The following is an 18,649-nucleotide window of genomic DNA, read 5'->3' on the forward strand; positions in this document are numbered from 1 at the left end:
TATGATTCTATAAGAGAAACACATTTTTTACTTAAATTGTTTGTGTGAGTATGTTACAGTACAACACAAATGTAAAAGTGTAACATTACAGGAAATCAGAGATAAAGTTTGGTATTCCTTTGAGATAGTATCAATTAGCACAGTATAACCACACACTATGTTTTGACATAGCGTTTCTGACAATGTCTATCAGTTTCTTTATACATTTAACTTGTCAAATGGCTACAAAAAGCCAGAACTTATGATCATAGTATTGTGCTGTTTGGCCATGCTGACAGTGCAGAGTCAAATGTTTCTATTCCATATTTCTCAGTAGTTGTCTACAAAATTCAAGCCCAGTTATGCTTGCAGATGGTTGATAAACATCTGCACACAGCTATCTGTGATGTGAACACCATGTTGGTTGGACAATCTTCAGTTTTAAATTTCTTTTTAGAAGTAAGTCTCTTGGTGTGGCACTTGAAGCAAATGCTGCAGTTCTTATTTACTGGAGCAGAATATTCTTGATGTATTATGGACAAGTATGTGATTATCAATTTGTCTTATAGATGTGGGGTGTTTGGGGTATTTTATTTGTTTGTTTTGTGCAGCTTTTTTCCTTTCAAAGACTGTCGGAAAAAAAGATTAGCAACAGTTATGGCAGTGGTTGCAGATTTTTATCTTTCTGTATAGTAGATATGAATGGAAACATATCTGATTATATGATTGAAAACTTTATGATAGCCAAAGCTACTTTCTGACTTTCCTATTCTTTATTTTCTAGACGGCAAACAGTAACAAGCACTCCTTGCTGGATTGAACTTCATCTGAATGGACCTCTACAATGGTTGGACAAAGTATTGACTCAGATGGGCTCCCCTTCAGTACGCTGCTCCAGCATGTCATAAAATTCCTTCCTCTGTTACCAGTGGGCTAAATATCAAGTCCAATCAACAGACATCTAACAGCTCATCTGTCACAGTATGTGTGTGGTCCCCATGAACTGCTTACTATCTCAAAAGGTTTTAAAATTAAAAACAGCACTTGGTCTCATTAGTTCAAGCACCTTGTGGATTCTGTTTCTTGTACTCTAATACTAGATGAAAATTTAGTGTATAGAAAGACCTTCTTCAGAAAGAAGGAACAGTTCTAAAGATTCTTAATTGTGTTTTTATTGGATATATATTTGAGTGTCCTAATGGTTTATCAATAACATGAATAACTATACATACAGGTAATGTATCATGTTCTCAAGTTTCACAATATCGTGCTGTTCTACATTTTAGTTCCCATAAATAGTTGTTTGTTTTCTTGATTGAGGCAAATATCTCATAAAATTCCAAGACTCCTTTATTCTTTTATATTTTTTATATAAGCATGTTTTTGAGTTGTCCTAAACATGAAAAGCAGACTTTCCTTGTAGAAAATCTTAACTTTTTGCTGCCTTCTTAAAGAAAATCTCTCCATTTCAAGAGAAAGAAATGTCTTGAGATTCACCTGTGAAATCTTAAAACACTTTATATGCTTAATGGGACCCAAAATGAATTAATGTTACAAATTGTGAGTATTCATCACACTAGGAGTCTACTTTTCCCTACCTGAGTTGATGCATCCATTGCCAGCAGTATTGCTGACACTGATATAATTTGGGATTGTTTTTGTATCTTAAATCACTGAAATCAGTGTTTCACTCATGGAATGAGAATTTTACCATGGCATTGCATAGTGGATTAAATAAACAAGATTATTGGTTTCTCTCTTTAGAGATCTGTATTTTTTCATCAAACAGATGTCACTAAAAATCATAGGTCTTAGGATTTGAAGCCAGATACTTTGAAAAATCCTTTCCCAAGGTAAACTAGATTCTTGTATAGGTTTTAATAGATGCAGCTTCTTAACATATTTCAGTAACAGAATTTAAATTTTTTATCTGAGTGGCTTTGTATAGCTTACATACCAGATCATATGCATTCATTATGTCATAATGAGCCTTGTTATCAAAACCAGCTACTTCTGCAATATCTCTAGGATAGTGGTTACTGAGGTATGACCAATGAAGGAGGACTTCTAGGTTCTTTGTGACAGTGTATGTTATTGTGAACCCTTGGACGCTACAGTTGCATCATGTTACAAATATTCTGGAATATATTCTACAAATAAGTCTAGGTTGGGGAAGGGTTGGGAAAATGTATAGAAGGGTTATTCTGACTTGAAAAATATGCATTTTACTAACAATCTTGTGATCTAGCTGTCTGTCATCCTTTTGTTTTTTGTGGCAGTAGCAGGATCACCTTTGTCTTTTTTCCCATTGTTTCTTCCATTATGCTAATATTGTACTTTGAGTACAGCTAGTGATAATTTATCTTTCAGAACAAAAATGTGGCCAGTGTTACAACTTCTAATCAACTGAATTGATGATAGTGATGGATATTTTATGCCATACAGCATAGAAGCAATACCAAAAATCAAGCCTTGAAACAGTGGGCCAGACACCTTTAATTAAATTGTCAAGGCAGTTTGTGCTAGTTTTACCAGTAAACTAATGTATTGGAAGAATTTGTGAACCTAAGAAATAAGCTTCATGTGTGTTGCATTTGCCTAATATGTGAATACATTAATAAAAGTTTTAATTCTCATAATGGTTGGGCTTTTGATTAATTGATGTATATATTTTCTGTTGGAGGTTAGGAACCATTATAATCCATTCAAATAAATGACACAAGTGTTCTGCATATTATGGCCCAAAAGGTATGGTTTAGTTGTTAAAATAATTTCTTATGCAGCTATTGTGGGTGTTCTAGATCTGTGTGTGTTTAATGATACAGACAGATATAATTTATTTATGGATTTATTAATAAATTACTACGACAAACATATAAAAATATTAATACCTTTTAATTAATATGAAAAATATCCAAAAACATATCAAATAGGTTCAGTGTATGGCTGGAATATATATTTACAGTAGGAATGTGCACTATTTAGGCAATATAACATTTTTAAACAATTTTAAGAAAACCAGACAAATAACTGGGAAAGAGAATCCCCGGCGCAATGTGGTTCTCAACCACAGGGGGAGACTCGCCATGAACTGTTAAACAAAGGAGGCAATAAACTAGTTACTCACAGATGAGTTCCACCCAAGTAGGGGTGGTGCTGCTGCTGTATATTAGCCGTTGAGGCTGTGAGGCGCTCTTGTGCGCCTGGCATAGCAAAAGACTGCTGGCAGGGGTGCCATGCTGTCTCGATGGCTGGTCTGACTTCAGCACGATGGCAGTCTTTACGATGCGTTTCTGCAAAGGGCTCTTGCGTCTTCCTGGGTAAACTGAGTCACGGCACAAATTTCAGTTGCGAGGCAAGCGAGGCTTGGCTTCTTGGCTTCCAGTGAGTAGGGCTCGTGGCTTCTCAGACAGATCTTGGACAAAGCAAGGTGAGTCCAGGCAAGGCAAAGCGAATACAATTCAGCCTGTATTCATCACTTGCCTGAGATACATTTTGAGCCAATAGGGCAACTGAAGCCAGCAGTTACCCAATGAAATGTGATTTTGCCAGGCTGTGACCATAAAAGGCAGAACCATAGGCCTAGTCTAGGAGAAGCATGGCCAGTGCACATGCTCTGTAACCATAAAGGGAGAATATGTCCCTCTGTTTACCAGACATACTGGTGCCTGTTCTTTTGTCCCTTTTCCTGCATTTCCCTGGACTCCTGGGGGGGGGGGGGGGGGTGGTGTGTGGAGAGGGGGACCATGTCTAGACATACTAAGACCTCTCTGGGTTTGCTACACTGCTAGCTGGTTCTGCACTTATGCTGAGCATGGCCTACCACCATGTCAGGCTCTAGGCCTGCACTGCCATATTGCTCACACTGCTCATCGCTGGCATTGCCACAGTAAAGCAATATGTGCTTACTATGGTAGAGGCAAACACTGGATGGTTGGAACCTTGTCACAGTATCACAGTATAACTAAGGTTGGAAGAGACCTCGAGGATCATCGAGTCCAACTTATCCAGTTCCACATGCAACGGCACGCAACACCATTCTTGGTCTGGACAGACAAATCCTGTGGAGACATGGAACTCCAGAGAGGATTGAGTCAGACAACGGAACTCATTTAAAAAACAACCTTGTAAAGAACTGGGCCAAAGAGGACGGCATTGAGTGGATATTCCACATCCCCTACTATGCACCAGCTGCAGGGAAGATCGAACGCTACAACGGTTTGTCGAAGACCACTCTTAAAGCCATTGGGGGTGGATCTTTGAAAAACTGGGAAAAACATTTAGCACAAGCAACCTGGCTGGTAAATAGTAGAGGTTCAGTGAATCAAGCTGGACTGGCACACAGATCTGCTACAGAAAGTAGAAGGTGATAGAGTTCCTGTTGTTAAAGAATCTGCTAGGTAAAACTGTTTGGGTATTTTCTCCCTCAGGAGAGGTTAAACCTGTCCGAGGGGTGGTTTCAGCTGACGGTCCTGGTCACACTTATTGGGTAATGCAAGAGAATGGTGAAATTCAGTGTATTCCACAAAGAAATTTAACTTTAGCTGAAAGAGTTTAATTTCAGACTGTTGCACAGATACATCACACCCAAAGGAAGAATCCATGAGGAATCTAAAGGGCACGAACCCTGAGAATCCTGAGAGCCCTGAGTCAACTGAGAGTCCCGGTTTCCCTAATCCTTTCTTCGCTTCATCTTGTTATGAATATACTGGTGATTCTAGTTTGTGTTAAATGTAGAGAATTCAGAGTGCACTGGGACTGAGGGTCAGAAGCTTGCAGGAGCCTGTTTCGAGGACAAAAGGGGAGCTGTATATTTTACAGGCTTAAATAGAGACAGTGTGTTTGGCTAATTGGAGACACCAAGGCTGAGGAGAAGAACTAGGAATTTTTCTTTAGATAAGAAGCCTGTACAATTGGGCATGTATGAAAGTGGATGCTTTGACCCTTACCACACTGAATGTAGGGAGAAGGGATTTGACCACCTATTCTAAGACTCATTATAATATGCCTGCCGTCTATTTAGCATATGTTTGCTTATGTAGATGACGTAACTATATAAGATGAAGAAACGTATTGTAAGGCTGCTGTGGAGGTGTAGTTTTGTCCCCTCCCAAGCCCAGTGCACTGCTTTGCTTGCTTTTATTGCCTTTTTACGATCTTTTAGTGCCAATAAATCAGTTACCAAAAACCTTTACCTGGAGTCATCTATAACAAATGGTGCGTTGGCCGGGAATGGTCTGGTTAGGATCTCACCAACAGGGAAGGGCTGGTAAGCAATGTGAGGCTCAGAGACGGCCTTGGCTGCAGTGACCATGAAGCAGTTGAATTTAATATCCTCAGGGCAATCAGGAGGAAGTATTCCAAGCTTACGACCCTAGACTTTAGGCGTGCAGATTTTGATCGCTTCAGGGATCTGCTAGCCAAAGTGTCGTGGGACAAAGCCCTGGAGGGAAGAGGGACCCAGGACAGCTGGTCAGTATTCAAGGACCACCTCCTCTGTGTCCAGGAGCTCTGTATACCAACAAAGAGAAAAGCAGGTAAGAATGCTAGGAGGCCTGCCTGGATGGGCAAGGAGCTACTGGACACACTATTACTTAAAAGGAAACTCTATGGGAAGTGGAGAGAAGGACAGCTAGAACAGGGGGTATATAAGGAAGCTGCCCGAGCAGCAAGAGTCCTGGTTAGGAAAGCCAGAGCAGAGTTTGAATTGAATCTAGCCAGGGAGATTAAAGGGAACACTAAGAACTTCTACAGGTATATTAATGGGAAGAAGACGGCTAGGGAAGGTGTGGGCCCCCTCAGAAAGGAAAATGGTGACATGGTCACAAGTGATGAGGAAAAGGCTGAGGTACTTAAAAACTTCTTTACCTCAGTCTTCACTGCAAGGGCCTCTAGCCACACTCCTGATGTTATGGAAGACAATGCCAGGGACGGGGAGGAAGAACTGCCCATTGTAAGTGCAGATCAGGTTCGTGATCACCTGAAGAACCTGAAAGTGTTCAAGTCCATGGGACCCGATGGGATACACCCACGGGTACTGAGAGAACTGGCAGATGAGGTTGCTACACCCCTCTCTATTATATTTCAAAAGTCATGGCAATCTGGTGAAGTCCCCACAGACTGGAAAAGGGGAAACATTGCCCCCATCTTCAAAAACGGTGAGAGGGAGGAACCAGGGAACTACAGGCCAGTCAGTCTCACCTCTGTGCCTGGAAAGATCATGGAGCAGATCCTCCTGGTGGCCTTCTATGAGCAGGTGACAAAATTAATAGATGAGGGGCGAGCAACTGATGTCATTTACCTGGACCTGAGCAAAGCCTTCGACACTGTCCCGCACCACATCCTGGTCTCCAAACTGGTGACACATGGGTTTGATGGGTGGACCACTAGATGGATAAGGAACTGGCTTGATGTCCGCACCCAAAGAGTGGCTGTCAATGGGTCCATGTCCCAGTGGAGGCCAGTGACAAGCGGAGTCCCTCAGGGATCAGTCCTGGGACCTGTCTTGTTCAACATCTTTGTGGGTGACATGGACAGTGGCATTGAGTGCACCCTCAGCAAGTTTGCTGATGACACCAAGCTTTGTGGTGCAGCAGACACGCTGGAGGGAAGGGAGGCCATCCAGAGGGACCTTGACAGGCTGGAGAGGTGGGCACAAGCCAACCTCATGAAGTTCAATAAGAGCAAGTGCAGGGTCCTGCATCTGGGTCGAGGCAATCCCAGGCACAAATACAGGCTGGGCAGTAACTGGCTGGAAAGTAGCCCTGAGGAGAGAGACTTGGGGGTGCTGGTGGACAAAAAACTCAACATGAGCTCTCAATGTGCACTTGCAGCCCGCAAAGCCAATCAGATCCTGGGCTGCATCAGGAGAAGTGTGGCCAGCAGGTGAAAGGAGGTGATCCTCCCCCTCTACTCAGCCCTGGTGAGACCCCACCTGGAGTACTGTGTCCAGTTCTGGAGCCACTATTACAAGAGGGATGTGGAGGTGCTGGAACATGTCCAGAGAAGGGCCACGAGGATGATCAGAGGGCTGGAGCACCTCTCCTATGAGGACAGACTGAAGGAGTTGGGGCTGTTCAGTCTGCAGAAGAGAAGGCTCCGAGGTGACCTAATTGTGGCCTTCCAGTATCTGAAGGGGGCCTACAGGAAGGCTGGGGAAGGGCTTCTCAGGATCTCAGGTAGTGATAGGACTAGGTGGAATGGAATGAAGCTGGAGGTGGGGAGATTCTGGCTAGATGTGAGGAGGAGGTTCTTCACCATGAGAGTGGTGAAACCCTGGAATGTGTTGTCCAGGGAGGTAGTCGAGGCCCCGTCCCTGGGGGTGTTTAACACCAGGCTGGATGAGGCTCTGGGCAGCCTGATCTAGTGTGGGGTGTCCCTGCCCATGGCAGGGGGGTTGGAACTAGATGATCCTTGTGGTCCCTTCCAACCCTGAATGAAACTATGAAACTATGAAACTATGAAACTATGATCAGAAGGGGAGAGAGAGTGAATAGAGAGGGACAGAGAGAAGAGGAAAGGAATTATATTACCACACCCCTCTCCCCCCAAGACATTTTGGGTCTGTGGAGGAAGGCTGCTGCAGCTTTGGAAGGGTGCTGCAGCTTTAGCGTGGGGGAGAGGTCAGCCTTGTTGGCTGTGGTCTCCTCTGAGCAGCCTCTTCAGCTCCATGAGTTGCAGAAGGTATAACATAGGACATGGAGAGAGGGTTCCTCTTGGTCTGCTTCTTTCAGGCTCCATGGTCATGTCTCTGTCATTTTTTCTCTCCTGGTATTCTCTCCATTTTTCTTCAGAGCAGCATTGCCATGGTCTTTTCCTTCTCTCCTGTTTTCCTTCTAAGCGGCATAGTCCAGGTCTTTTCCTTCCCTGTGATTTCCTTCTACCAAGCCAGTAGTTGCTCAGATCTCTTATACAGTTTTTTAGATATGTATACTCCAGAGAGTATCGATAGCAGTGGCCTCTGCCCATTATTTATGGGTGTGCTGGGTTTGGAAGGGGTAAGGCCAAGAAGCCTCCTCCCTTCCCCCTTGTAAAGTAAAGGGAAATAAACTTGAAGGGAAAGGAAAAAAAAACTCACAAGCTGAATTAGCAAAGCAGTGGAGCTATATTTACAAAGCAGTGTAGGATTTGCAGGGGGATATTTACAAATTTACAATATCTACAATATATACAAAGATATACAACAGAGTAACACAGAAATGAGAGTGACCCCCCCTCGGCAGAGGGGTCCCCCACCTCCGCTCTCCCCTCTCTCCCCCCCTTTCCTCAGAATGGGATAGAAAGAGAAAGAAAAGAGAGGAAATAAAAAGTTAGAAGCAGTTTGTGTTAATTGGAAAGGAGTTAATATACCGGCCTTTATCTGTCTTCAAGGCCGAGGCCTTGGCAGAAAGCCCAGCACAGAGATAGCTGCAGAGCTGCTGCACCGTGGAAAGGCGGAAGCAAGACTGACAGAAAAGTCGTGGAAATGTCCAGTTCACTCCCAGTTCCGAAGGTGCTTCCTCCCACTTCACCAATGAAATAGTTTAGATTATTCCTTCCGTTTACCAACTTCCGTCCACCATATTCCCTTTCTTAAGGGCACAGCCTCAAACGGTCACAGTCCACCCCTTCTAAACAATTTCATTGGCTGTTCATACTGTCCATCCAATCCAAAACGATATTTACAGTTCGTGAGCAAAGTTCATAGTCCATTCCGGCTATGCTCAGATGTAGATGATTCAAAAGTCCAAGAAAATCAGAAAATGAGAAAAATGGGAACCAGCTCATTTCTTCACTGATGAAGCGAAGAAAAGGGAAACAGGGATTCTCAGGGTCTCTTAGTTGACTCAGGGCTCTCAGGGATCTCAGGGTTCGTGCACCATAGATTCCTCGTTGATTCTTCCTCTGGACGCGATGTAGCTGTACAGCAGTTTGAAATTAACCTCTTTCAGCTAAAGTTAAATTTCTTTGTGGAATACACTGAATTTCACCATTCTCTTGCATTACCCAATAAGTGTGACCAGGACCTTCAGCTGAAACCACCCCTCGGACAGGTTTAGCCTCTCCTGAGGGTGAAAATACCCAAACAGTTTTACCTAACAGATTCTTTTCTCTAACAACAGGAACCCTATCACCTTCTACTTTCCGTAGCAGATCTGAATGTGCAGGTCCAGCTCGGTTCACTGAACCTCTACTATTTACCAGCCAGGTTGCTTGTGCTAAATGTTTTGCCCAGTTTTTCAAAGATCCACCTCCCATGACTTTGAGAGTGGTCTTCAACAAACCGTTGTAGCGTTCAATCTTCCCTGAAGCTGGTGCATAGTAGGGAATGTGGAATATCCACTCAATACCGTGCTCTTTTGCCCAGTTCTTTACAAGGTTGTTCTTGAAATGAGTTCCGTTGTCTGACTCAATCCTCTCTGGAGTTCCGTGTCTCCACAGGACTTGTCTCTCCAGACCGAGAATGGTGTTGCGTGCAGTTGCATGTGGAACTGGATAAGTTTCCAACCATCCAGTGTTTGCCTCTACCATAGTAAGCACGTATTGCTTACCAGAACGAGAACGTGGTAGAGTGATGTAGTCAGTCTGCCAAGCTTCACCATACTTGTACTTGGACCATCTGTCACCATATCACAAGGGCTTAAGTCGTTTTGCCTGCTTAATAGCAGCACAAATGTCACAGTCATGGATGACTTGTGTGATGGCATCCATGGAAATGTCTATGGATCTGTCACGAGCCCATTGGTATGTTGCATCTCTGCCTTAATGTCCTGATGAATCGTGAGCCCACCGATCTAAGAATATCTCACCTCGGTGTTTCCAGTCGAGATCAAGATTAGAGTCCATGTCTACTTGAGAAACTCTTGCAGCCAGATCGGCCTGATGGTTGTGTTGCTGTTCCTCAGTAGCTTTGCTCTTAGGTATGTGAGCATCGATGTGTCTCACTTTCACTGGAATTCTCTCGATTCGTTCAGCAATGTCCTGCCATAGGTTGGCTGCCCAAATGAATTTTCCTTTTCTCTGCCAACCACTCTTCTTCCAGTTCTTTAGCCAACCCCATAGAGCATTGGCTACCATCCACGAGTCGGTGTAGAGATAAAGCTTTGGCCATCTCTCACGTTCAGCTACGTCAAGAGCTAGCTGGACAGCTTTTACCTCTGCGAACTGACTGGATTCTCCTTCTCCATCTTTCGCCTCTGCAACTCGGTGTGTTGGACTCCACACTGCAGACTTCCACCTTCGCTTGTTTCCAACAAGACGACAGGAACCGTCTGTGAACAAAGCATATTTCTTTTCATCATCAGAAAGGTCATTGTAAGGAGGAGCTTCCTCAGCACGAGTTACTTTCTCCTCTGGAGGTTTAGCACAGTTGATGCCTTCAGGCCAACTTGAGATCACCTCCACTAGACCAGGTCTTTCAAGATTTCCCATTCGAGCTCTCTGTGTTATCAGAGCCATCCACTTAGATGCAAGCAAAAGCACAGTGATAAAGAAAAATTCCAAAGCAGACCCAGAGAGATCCCATCCCCACCTGAGGGTACACCCGAGACCCCCAGGGCTCCTTCTTCCCCGTCCCATTGCTAGGCTAGTCTCAGCTGGCCAGATCTGAGACTGCCCATCCCCCCCGTGGCCTTGGGCCTAGCCAGGCCCAAAGCCCGGAGACATCTCCCCAGTTACCGGCTGACGGAGGAGGAAGAAAAGAGACAGTGCTAGACTCCGCACTGGATCTTATAGTGGTGCAAAGGATTGTGGTATGAAATACTACATAATTTCCTGTGTCCACCCCTGGGCTGGATTTCTGGACACAGGAAGTAAACACTGCAGGGGGGCACCCAGCTCAAACTGTAACAGGGGAGGTACGGTGGATCTGGCGCGGTGGCTCTGGCTGGTGAAGAAGAGGGGTATTCGTGAGTAGGAATTATTTTGATTATTCTGCTTGCATGATTATTTGTGGTATTGTTCCACTTGCATAAGTATTTGTGGTAGCCAGGAATGGTATTCGTGAGTAGGAATTGTTTGGATTTTTTTTTTTTTTTAATTTTAATTTTATTTATTTATTATTTGTAATATTTGTGGTAGTCAGGAGAAAATGGGACAAAAGAAGAGTAAGTCATCAAAGCAGGATGGAAAGAAGGCTTTACCTTCTATTCCTCCAGAGAGTCCATTAGGAATGCTCATTCAATATTGGGAGGATGATGGACAGAGAAAAGGGGAATCAAAAGAAAGAATGATTCACTACTGTATGGAGATATGGCCAAAAGAACCATTAAGACCACATGTGTTTTGGCCTATTTTTGGATCTTTTGAGGATTGGATTTGCCAAGCTTTGAACCATCATGTGAATTCTAAAAAGTGTTTTAGTAAGGAAGAAGCTGAATATGTTGCTATTTGGATTAGGGTCTCACATCCCTCTCCTGTTCGTTCCAATATTAAGAACTGAGGATAAGGACAAAGACAAGGAGAAGGAGAAATGGGAACCCCTGGATAACCTACCACCACCTTTTCACCAGAACAGGGGTCAAGGTCCCCTAAATCAAATAGCCCTGCAACCAACTTCTCCTTCACCCACCCAAACCAGAAGCAGAGTGAGGAATGACAGGAATGAACAAGAGGGAGACAGGGAAGTGCCTATGGGGGGGCAGCAAGGAGGAATAGGGTTTGTGAATGTACCTCTCAGTACATCAGATGTCCTCAGTTTTAGGAAAGAGATGGGTACCTTGCTGGATGATCCCTTAGGTGTAGCTGAGAGACTGGACCAATTTTTGGGTCCCAATGCATATACTTGGAAAGAGATGCAGTCTATTTTGAGCATTGTAAGGCTGCTGTAGAGGTGGAGTTTTGTCCCCTCCCAAGCCCAGTGCGCTGCTTTGCTTGCTTTTATTGCTTTTATTGCCTTTTTACGATCTTTTAGTGCCTTTTTACGATCTTTTAGTGCCAATAGATCTGTTACCAAAAACTTTTACCTGGAGTCATCTATTACAATCTGCAAGAAGACAAACTGTTTTCCATTTTCTTGTTTCCTGATTTTCTTGGACTTCTGAATCATCTACATCTGAGGATAGCCAGAATGGACTATGAACTTTACTTACAAATTGTAGACATTGTTTTAGATTGGATGGACAGTATGAACAGCCAATGAAATTGTTTAGAAGGAGTGGATTGTGACTGTTTTAGGCTGTGCCTTTAAGAAAGGGACCATTACTGGAACACTCTGGCTGAATGTTTTGGTATTATAACAAAAACAAGATATTCTAAACAAATTTCATTGGTAGATAGGTAGAATGCAACTTTAAATTTTTAGCTGTAGTTCAGGTTGAATCTCAGTCAGTTCAGTCTGTTTCAATCTCTCTGAGCAACAGCTGTTCTCTGTCTATGCTGGCAGGTGCTCATGTTCAACTCACAGTATCACAGTATAACTAAGGTTGGAAGAGACCTCGAGGATCATCGAGTCCAACCTATCAACACAGACCTCATGACTAGACCATGGCACCAAGTGCCACGTCCAATCTCCTCTTGAACGCCTCCAGGGACGGTGACTCCATCACCTCCCTGGGCAGCCCATTCCAATGACGAATTACTCGCTCGGTGAAGAACTTTCTCCTCACCTAGAGCCTAAACCTCCCCTGGTGCAGCTTGAGACTGTGTCCCTGTGACCGGTTGAGGCTGTCCCCTCAAGAAAGGGAATATGGTGGCCAGAAGTTGGTAAACGAAAGATGGATCTAAACTAATTTCATTGGTAGATTGGGAGGAAGCACCTTCTGAACTGGGAGTGCAGCAGGGTATCTTGGGTTTTCCTGCACTTTTCAGTTCAGTTCAGTTAGTCTTCCTTCCGCTCATCCTTAGGGCAGCAGCTTTCTGTTCTAGGCTTTCAGCCAAGGCTCGACCTTGAAAAACTGATTGTGGCCGGTTGACGTTGCCCCCTTAAGAAAGGGAATATGGTGGACGGAAGTTGGTAAACGGAAGGAATAGTCTAAACTATTTCATTGGTAAAGTGGGAGGAAGCACCTTCTGAACTAGGAGTGAAGTGGACATTTGCACGACTTTTCTATCAGTCTTGCTTCCGCCTTTCCATGGTGCAGCAGCTCTGCAGCTAACTCTGTGCTGGGCTTTCTGCCAAGGCCTCGGCCTTGAAAACAAGATACCAGGCCTGTATATTAACTCTTTTCCAATTAACACAAAATTGCTTTTAACTTCTTTCTTTCGCTCTCTCTCTCTTCTAACCTAATCTGGGGAAAGGGGGGAAAGAGGGGAAAGAGGAGGTGGGGAACAAGCAGCCAAGGGCATCGGCTGGTATCAACATGGCACCTACTCCTTCTCCCACTCCTTCTCCTTCTTCTTCTTCTCCGTCGGCCATTAATGGAGCAACGTCACTTCCACCCACTCCCTCGGTGGGACCGGAAGTCACTGCCCCAGCAGCTGATTTATCTCAGGACCTGTCAGCTTCCATTAAGGTGGCTGTAAATTCAAACACAGCTCCAGTTAAGGTGGCTCCTTTAAAGACTAGAGCTGGAAAGGGCAAAGATGGAGAAGAAGAGGAGGAGACTGATCCTGGTGAGGGGCCCTCTACTCTAAAAGATCCTGCTCAGGAGGAAGAGAAGGTTTGTTTTAAAGATCTAGCTAACCTAGTGAGATCAAAGCAGGATAGAGATGAAGTTAGGAAGGCAGCTGGCAAAGGTGGTTCTCAGCTTAAAGAGATCCTTAGGAGAATGACAGCAGGATTTTATGGGCAAAGAATTCAGGGAGATGAAGATGAAGATGATATTACGGACTGTTCTTCGCCCCGCGAGGAATTGCGAATTGTCCGTAAAGATTTCACCAGGGCAGATAAGGAGCCAGTTCTAGCTTGGCTTAGTAGGTGTTATGATACAGGTGCTTCAGCTCTAACAGTTGGAGACAAGTCAGCAGCTCAGTTAGGAACTCTCTCAAGGGATAATGGAATAGATAGGCATCTAGGCGAAGCTCTCGGTAAGGTTAATCTGTGGATACGCCTTTTAATAGCGGTTGCCCTGAGATACCCTTCCCGAGATGATCTTCCCTGGAATCCTAAACCCTGGACTACCATAGATGAGGGAATTAAGCGCTTGAGAGAATTTGCTGTTAGAGAGGTACTCTATGGTGAACATGAAACTCTGAATCCTGATGACGTTCCTGTGGGTATTGGTCTTGCTAAAAAGATCATCAAACTTGCTCCTTCCAATTATGCAAACATTCTGGCAAGCAGAATTGTGTCAAGAAGTTATGGTGGAGCTTCTCCCACGGTTGGCCAATTCAGTGATCAAATGAGACAATTGGAGGATAGCATGACACGTGGTTCTTTGGTTTCGGCCATTAAAACGATGTCTGGTGATATTCAGAATTGCATAAGAGAGTTAAAAGATTCCATATACCAATTGGCACAAAGGGATAATTTCAATTCTTCCTCCAGGTGGGTACAAGTCTCATCTGTGAGGAATACACGTCCTCCAAGGAGGTCATTCCAAAACAGGACTTTCCAAAACAGGTCATTCCAAAACAGACCACCAAGGCAATCACGTAGAACTATTTGGATAACTCTGCGTGATCAGTTTGGTGAGAACATGAACCGCTGGTATGGCCAACCAACTTCTAATCTTTTCAGGAGACTGAGGGAATTGCAAAGTGGCAGAACCCGAGGTAGCAATACCAGAAGGGTAGCTGTTACTTCCACAGTTCCCCAGAACGACTCTTATGGCTCCAACAGTGGCTCCAGTTATAACATGCAAAGTTATAACCCTGCACAATATGTGCAATGCACATGTGCGCATGTTCCCCATAACTAGGGGTGCCCTGCCTCCCGCCAGGGGGAGGAGAGGGATAACAGAGATAACAGAATCTATTGGGATGTGTACATCCAGTGGCCTGGCACTTCACAATTTCGGAAGTACAGGGCCTTGGTTGACACAGGAGCTCAGTGCACCATAATACCATCAAATTATCAGGGATCAGAGTCTATAACTATTCTGGGAGTCACTGGTGGATCTCAAGAGTTAAGTAAGGTCGAGGTTAATATAAGTCTAACTGGTAAACAATGGAGGAAGCATACAGTTGTGACCGGACCTGACGCACCTTGTATTTTGGGAATTGATTTTCTGAGAGAAGGGCGTTTCAAAGACCCTAGAGGTTACAAATGGGCTTTTGGAGTAGCTTCTATAGAAATTGATGGACAAAAATTGAAGCTGTCTGCCAGACCTGAACTTTCTGATGAATCTGCAGTTGTGGGACAACATAAGATACAGGACATTAAATTGCCGGTTGCTTCTCAGACTGTGCATCACAGACAATACAGAACCAACCGTGACTCTTTGTTGCCCATTCAAAATCTGATTCGTCAGTTGGAAAGTCGGAAAGTCGTCAGCAAAACTCATTCACCTTTCAACAGTCCAGTGTGGCCTGTGCGGAAGCAGAATGGAGATTGGCGTCTGACGGTAGACTACCGAGCCCTAAACGAAGTGACACCACCTATGAGTGCAGCAGGGGGGAAAGAGGGGAAAGAGGAGGTGGGGAACCCCCTCTCTGCCGAGGGGGTTACTCTCATTTCTGTGTTACTCTGTTGTATATCTTTGTATATATTGTAGATATTGTAAATTTGTAAATATCCCCCTGCAAACCCTACATTGCTTTGTAAATATAGCTCCACTGCTTTCCTAATTCAGCTTGCGAGTTTTTTTTTCCTTTCCCTTCAATTTTTTTTCCTTTTACTTTACAAGGGGGAAGGGAGGAGGCTTCTCGGCCTTATCTTCCAAACCCACCACACTGATAAACTGCAAGGCCTGTGTTAACTGTTTTCCAATTAACACATAACTACTCCTAACTTTTTTCTCTTACTCTCTCTTTCTCACCCGCTCTGGGGAAAGGGGGAGAAAGGGGGGAAGTGGAGGTGGGGAACCCTCCTCAGCAGAGGGGGGAACTCTCATTTCTGTGCTACTTTATTGTATATCTTTGTAAATATTGTAAATTTGTATATTCCCCTGCATATTCTGTATTGCTTTTTGTAAATATACAGAACCTATTGCTTTGCTAATTCAGCTGTGAGGTTTTTTTTCCCTTTCCCTTCAATTTTTTTTCCCTTTACTTTACAGGGGGGAGGGAGGAGGCTTTTTGGCCTTACCCTTCCAACCCTACGACAGTCCCCTTGTTCTGGTGCCGGTTGCCTGGGAGAAGAGACCAACCCCTTCAAGGCTACAACCGCCTTTCAAGTAGTTGTAGAGGGCAATGAGGTCACCCCTGAGCCTCCTCTTCTCCAGGCAAAACAATCCCAGCTCCCTCAGCCTCTCCTCATAGGGCTTGTGTTCAAGGCCTCTCACCAGCCTTGTTCCCCTTCTCTGGACACGTTCAAGTGTCTCGATGTCCTTCTTAAACTGAGGGGCCCAGAACTGGACACAGTACTCAAGGTGCGGCCTAACCAAAGCAGAGTACAGGGGCACAATGACCTCCCTGCTCCTGCTGGCCACTCTATTCCTAATGCAGGCCAGGATGCCATTGGCCTTCTTGGCCACCTGGGCACACTGCTGGCTCATATTCAGGTGGCTGTCAATCAGTACCCCCAGGTCCCTCTCTGTTTGGGAGCTCTCCAGCCACTCCGACCCCAGCCTATAGCTCTGCATGGGATTGCCGTAGCCAAAGTGCAGCACTCGGCACTTGGACTTGTTGAATGCCATTCCATTGGACTCTGCCCATCTGTCAGTCGAGGTCCCTCTGCAGAGCCCTTCTACCCTCTAACTGACTAACATCTGCTCCTAACTTGGCGTCATCTGTAAACTTGCTGATGACTGACTCAACCCCCTCATCCAGATCATCAATGAAGATGTTAAAGAGGATGGGGCCCAGCACTGATCCCTGGGGTATGCCACTGGTGACTGGCCGCCAGCTGGATGTGGCACTATTCACCACCACTCTCTGGGCTTGGCCCTCCAGCCAATTCCTAACCCAGCACAGAGTGTTCTGGTCCAAGCCTTGAGCTGACAGCTTAGCCAGCAGTTTGCTGTGGGGGACGGTGTCAAAGGCCTTGCTGAAGTACAGATAGACCACATCCACAGGCCTCCTTATGCCCACCAGACAGGCCACCTGATCATAGAAAGAGATCAGGTTGGAGAGGCAGGACCTGCCCTTCCTAAATCCATGTTGGCTGGACCTGAGCCCTTGGCCATCCTTCAGGTGCGCAGTTATTGCCGCCAGGATAATCTGCTCCATCACTTTCCCTGGCGCTGAGGTCAGGATGACTGGCCTGTAGTTTCCAGGTTCCTCCATCTGACTGTGGTGAAGAGGTTATTACATTTATGAATATCAAATATGAATTATGAAGATATTATTTTTATTAATTATCAAACTATTAATAACCAATGAATTACCAACTTATATACATGTTCTAGTGCACCTTCGTGAAATAGATTCCACAAGTGGCTTAGTGTTATGATTATAACTTATTTGAACTAGTTACAGACTATCTCTATATTTATATAATGAAGGGTGCAGTTCTGACGTTTGGCCACTAGATGGAGACTCAGCGGGACGCGGGCAGCTTCTGGCTATACACAGCAAAATTACAATCTTTCTATGCATCAGCGCTTACTCTGCTAGACGCGGATACTTTGAACTGAGTGCTAGTGGATGGAAAGCACGTGGAAGATATTCGATTCCCTTCAGACAACAGGGATCGGCCCTGGTCGGGGTCGGCCCGTGGGATCGGTCCTCAAAGTCGGCACACACTGCAGGGCGGGACTACAGTGGCCGGTAGGTGGGCTCAGACAACGCGGCAGCAGGCAAAGCTACAGTGGTCGGCCCAGCCACGGCGGTTCTCAGGGCTGATGCAAACAGCCTCAGGGAGAGAATGTGGCTGCGTTAGGCGGCGGATTCTTGTCTACTGAGCTTAAAGGAGCAGCAGGACTCTCGGAGTAGTCCCGGGTTCGGTGCAGTATAGGCACGAACAATGCTTTCTTTAGTCTTCCCTGAGGTTCACAGGGCTCAGAGCGGCACACGTGGCGGCTCCTCTCCCGCTACGGAGGGCTAGGCATACATGGACTCGGTATCGATCAAGTCCCTTCTCCCCGGCAACTGGGCAGATCTTACCCTCGGGGGTTGGTCCAGTCCTCCGGTGGCACAGTGGACTCTCCCGGTTGGTACGACTGGCTGTAGCGACGCTGGATTCCTCAGGCTCAGCGAAGGTCCTCCCTCTGGGCTTCTTCACTATGCAGACGCTTCCAGTATGCGTGACTGTATAACAGAGGCTAATAACAATAAGCTCAATGGCAAAGGCTGCAGCTCGAGAGTTACTCTCTCGAGCAAGCACAGAGACAAAGTGAATGAGGGGGCAACTTGTTTACCAACTGGGGTGATACTTATAGATTCCTCGAGGATGGGCTTGACCAATGGGCACTCTCACAAACAACTGGCTTCAGCCTATAGAAAGCGTGAAGCTAGAATTATGCCCATACTTGGTGTCAGCACGAGCACTGCATGCGCTGGGTGCGTGCAAGCCTGGCTAATGCCTTGGCTTTTGTCTCCCTCCTGGAGGGAGAGGGAACTTGCCCACATGCTGAGACAAGATTCAGTATCGGGGCATAATGTGCCTTCACCACACCGACCTTTCTTCTGGATGGGGACCACATTGGCCAGTTTCCAGTCACCTGGGACCTCACCGGTGAGCCAGAACTGGAGGAAAATGATGGAGAGTAGC

At 45.3% G+C, this 18,649-nt stretch overlaps 1 protein-coding gene across 2 annotated transcripts in view; it reads left to right on the forward strand.

Annotated features, from left to right (window-relative positions):
• Positions 1 to 2,823, forward strand: part of LOC137449664 (mothers against decapentaplegic homolog 2) — a 219,618-nt gene extending 216,795 nt beyond the window's left edge. For both annotated transcript variants that reach the window (XM_068155399.1, XM_068155400.1), the window contains one exon: positions 764 to 2,823. In XM_068155399.1, coding sequence (XP_068011500.1) covers positions 764 to 887 — 124 coding nt within the window. In that variant the 3' untranslated portion in view covers positions 888 to 2,823. The remainder of the gene's footprint in view (positions 1 to 763) is intronic.
• Positions 2,824 to 18,649: the final 15,826 nt, after the last annotated feature.

This window comes from Melanerpes formicivorus, unplaced genomic scaffold, assembly GCF_026170545.1.
Source record: "Melanerpes formicivorus ecotype bairdi unplaced genomic scaffold, bMelFor1.0.p_v2 SCAF_31, whole genome shotgun sequence".
NCBI lineage: Eukaryota > Metazoa > Chordata > Aves > Piciformes > Picidae > Melanerpes > Melanerpes formicivorus.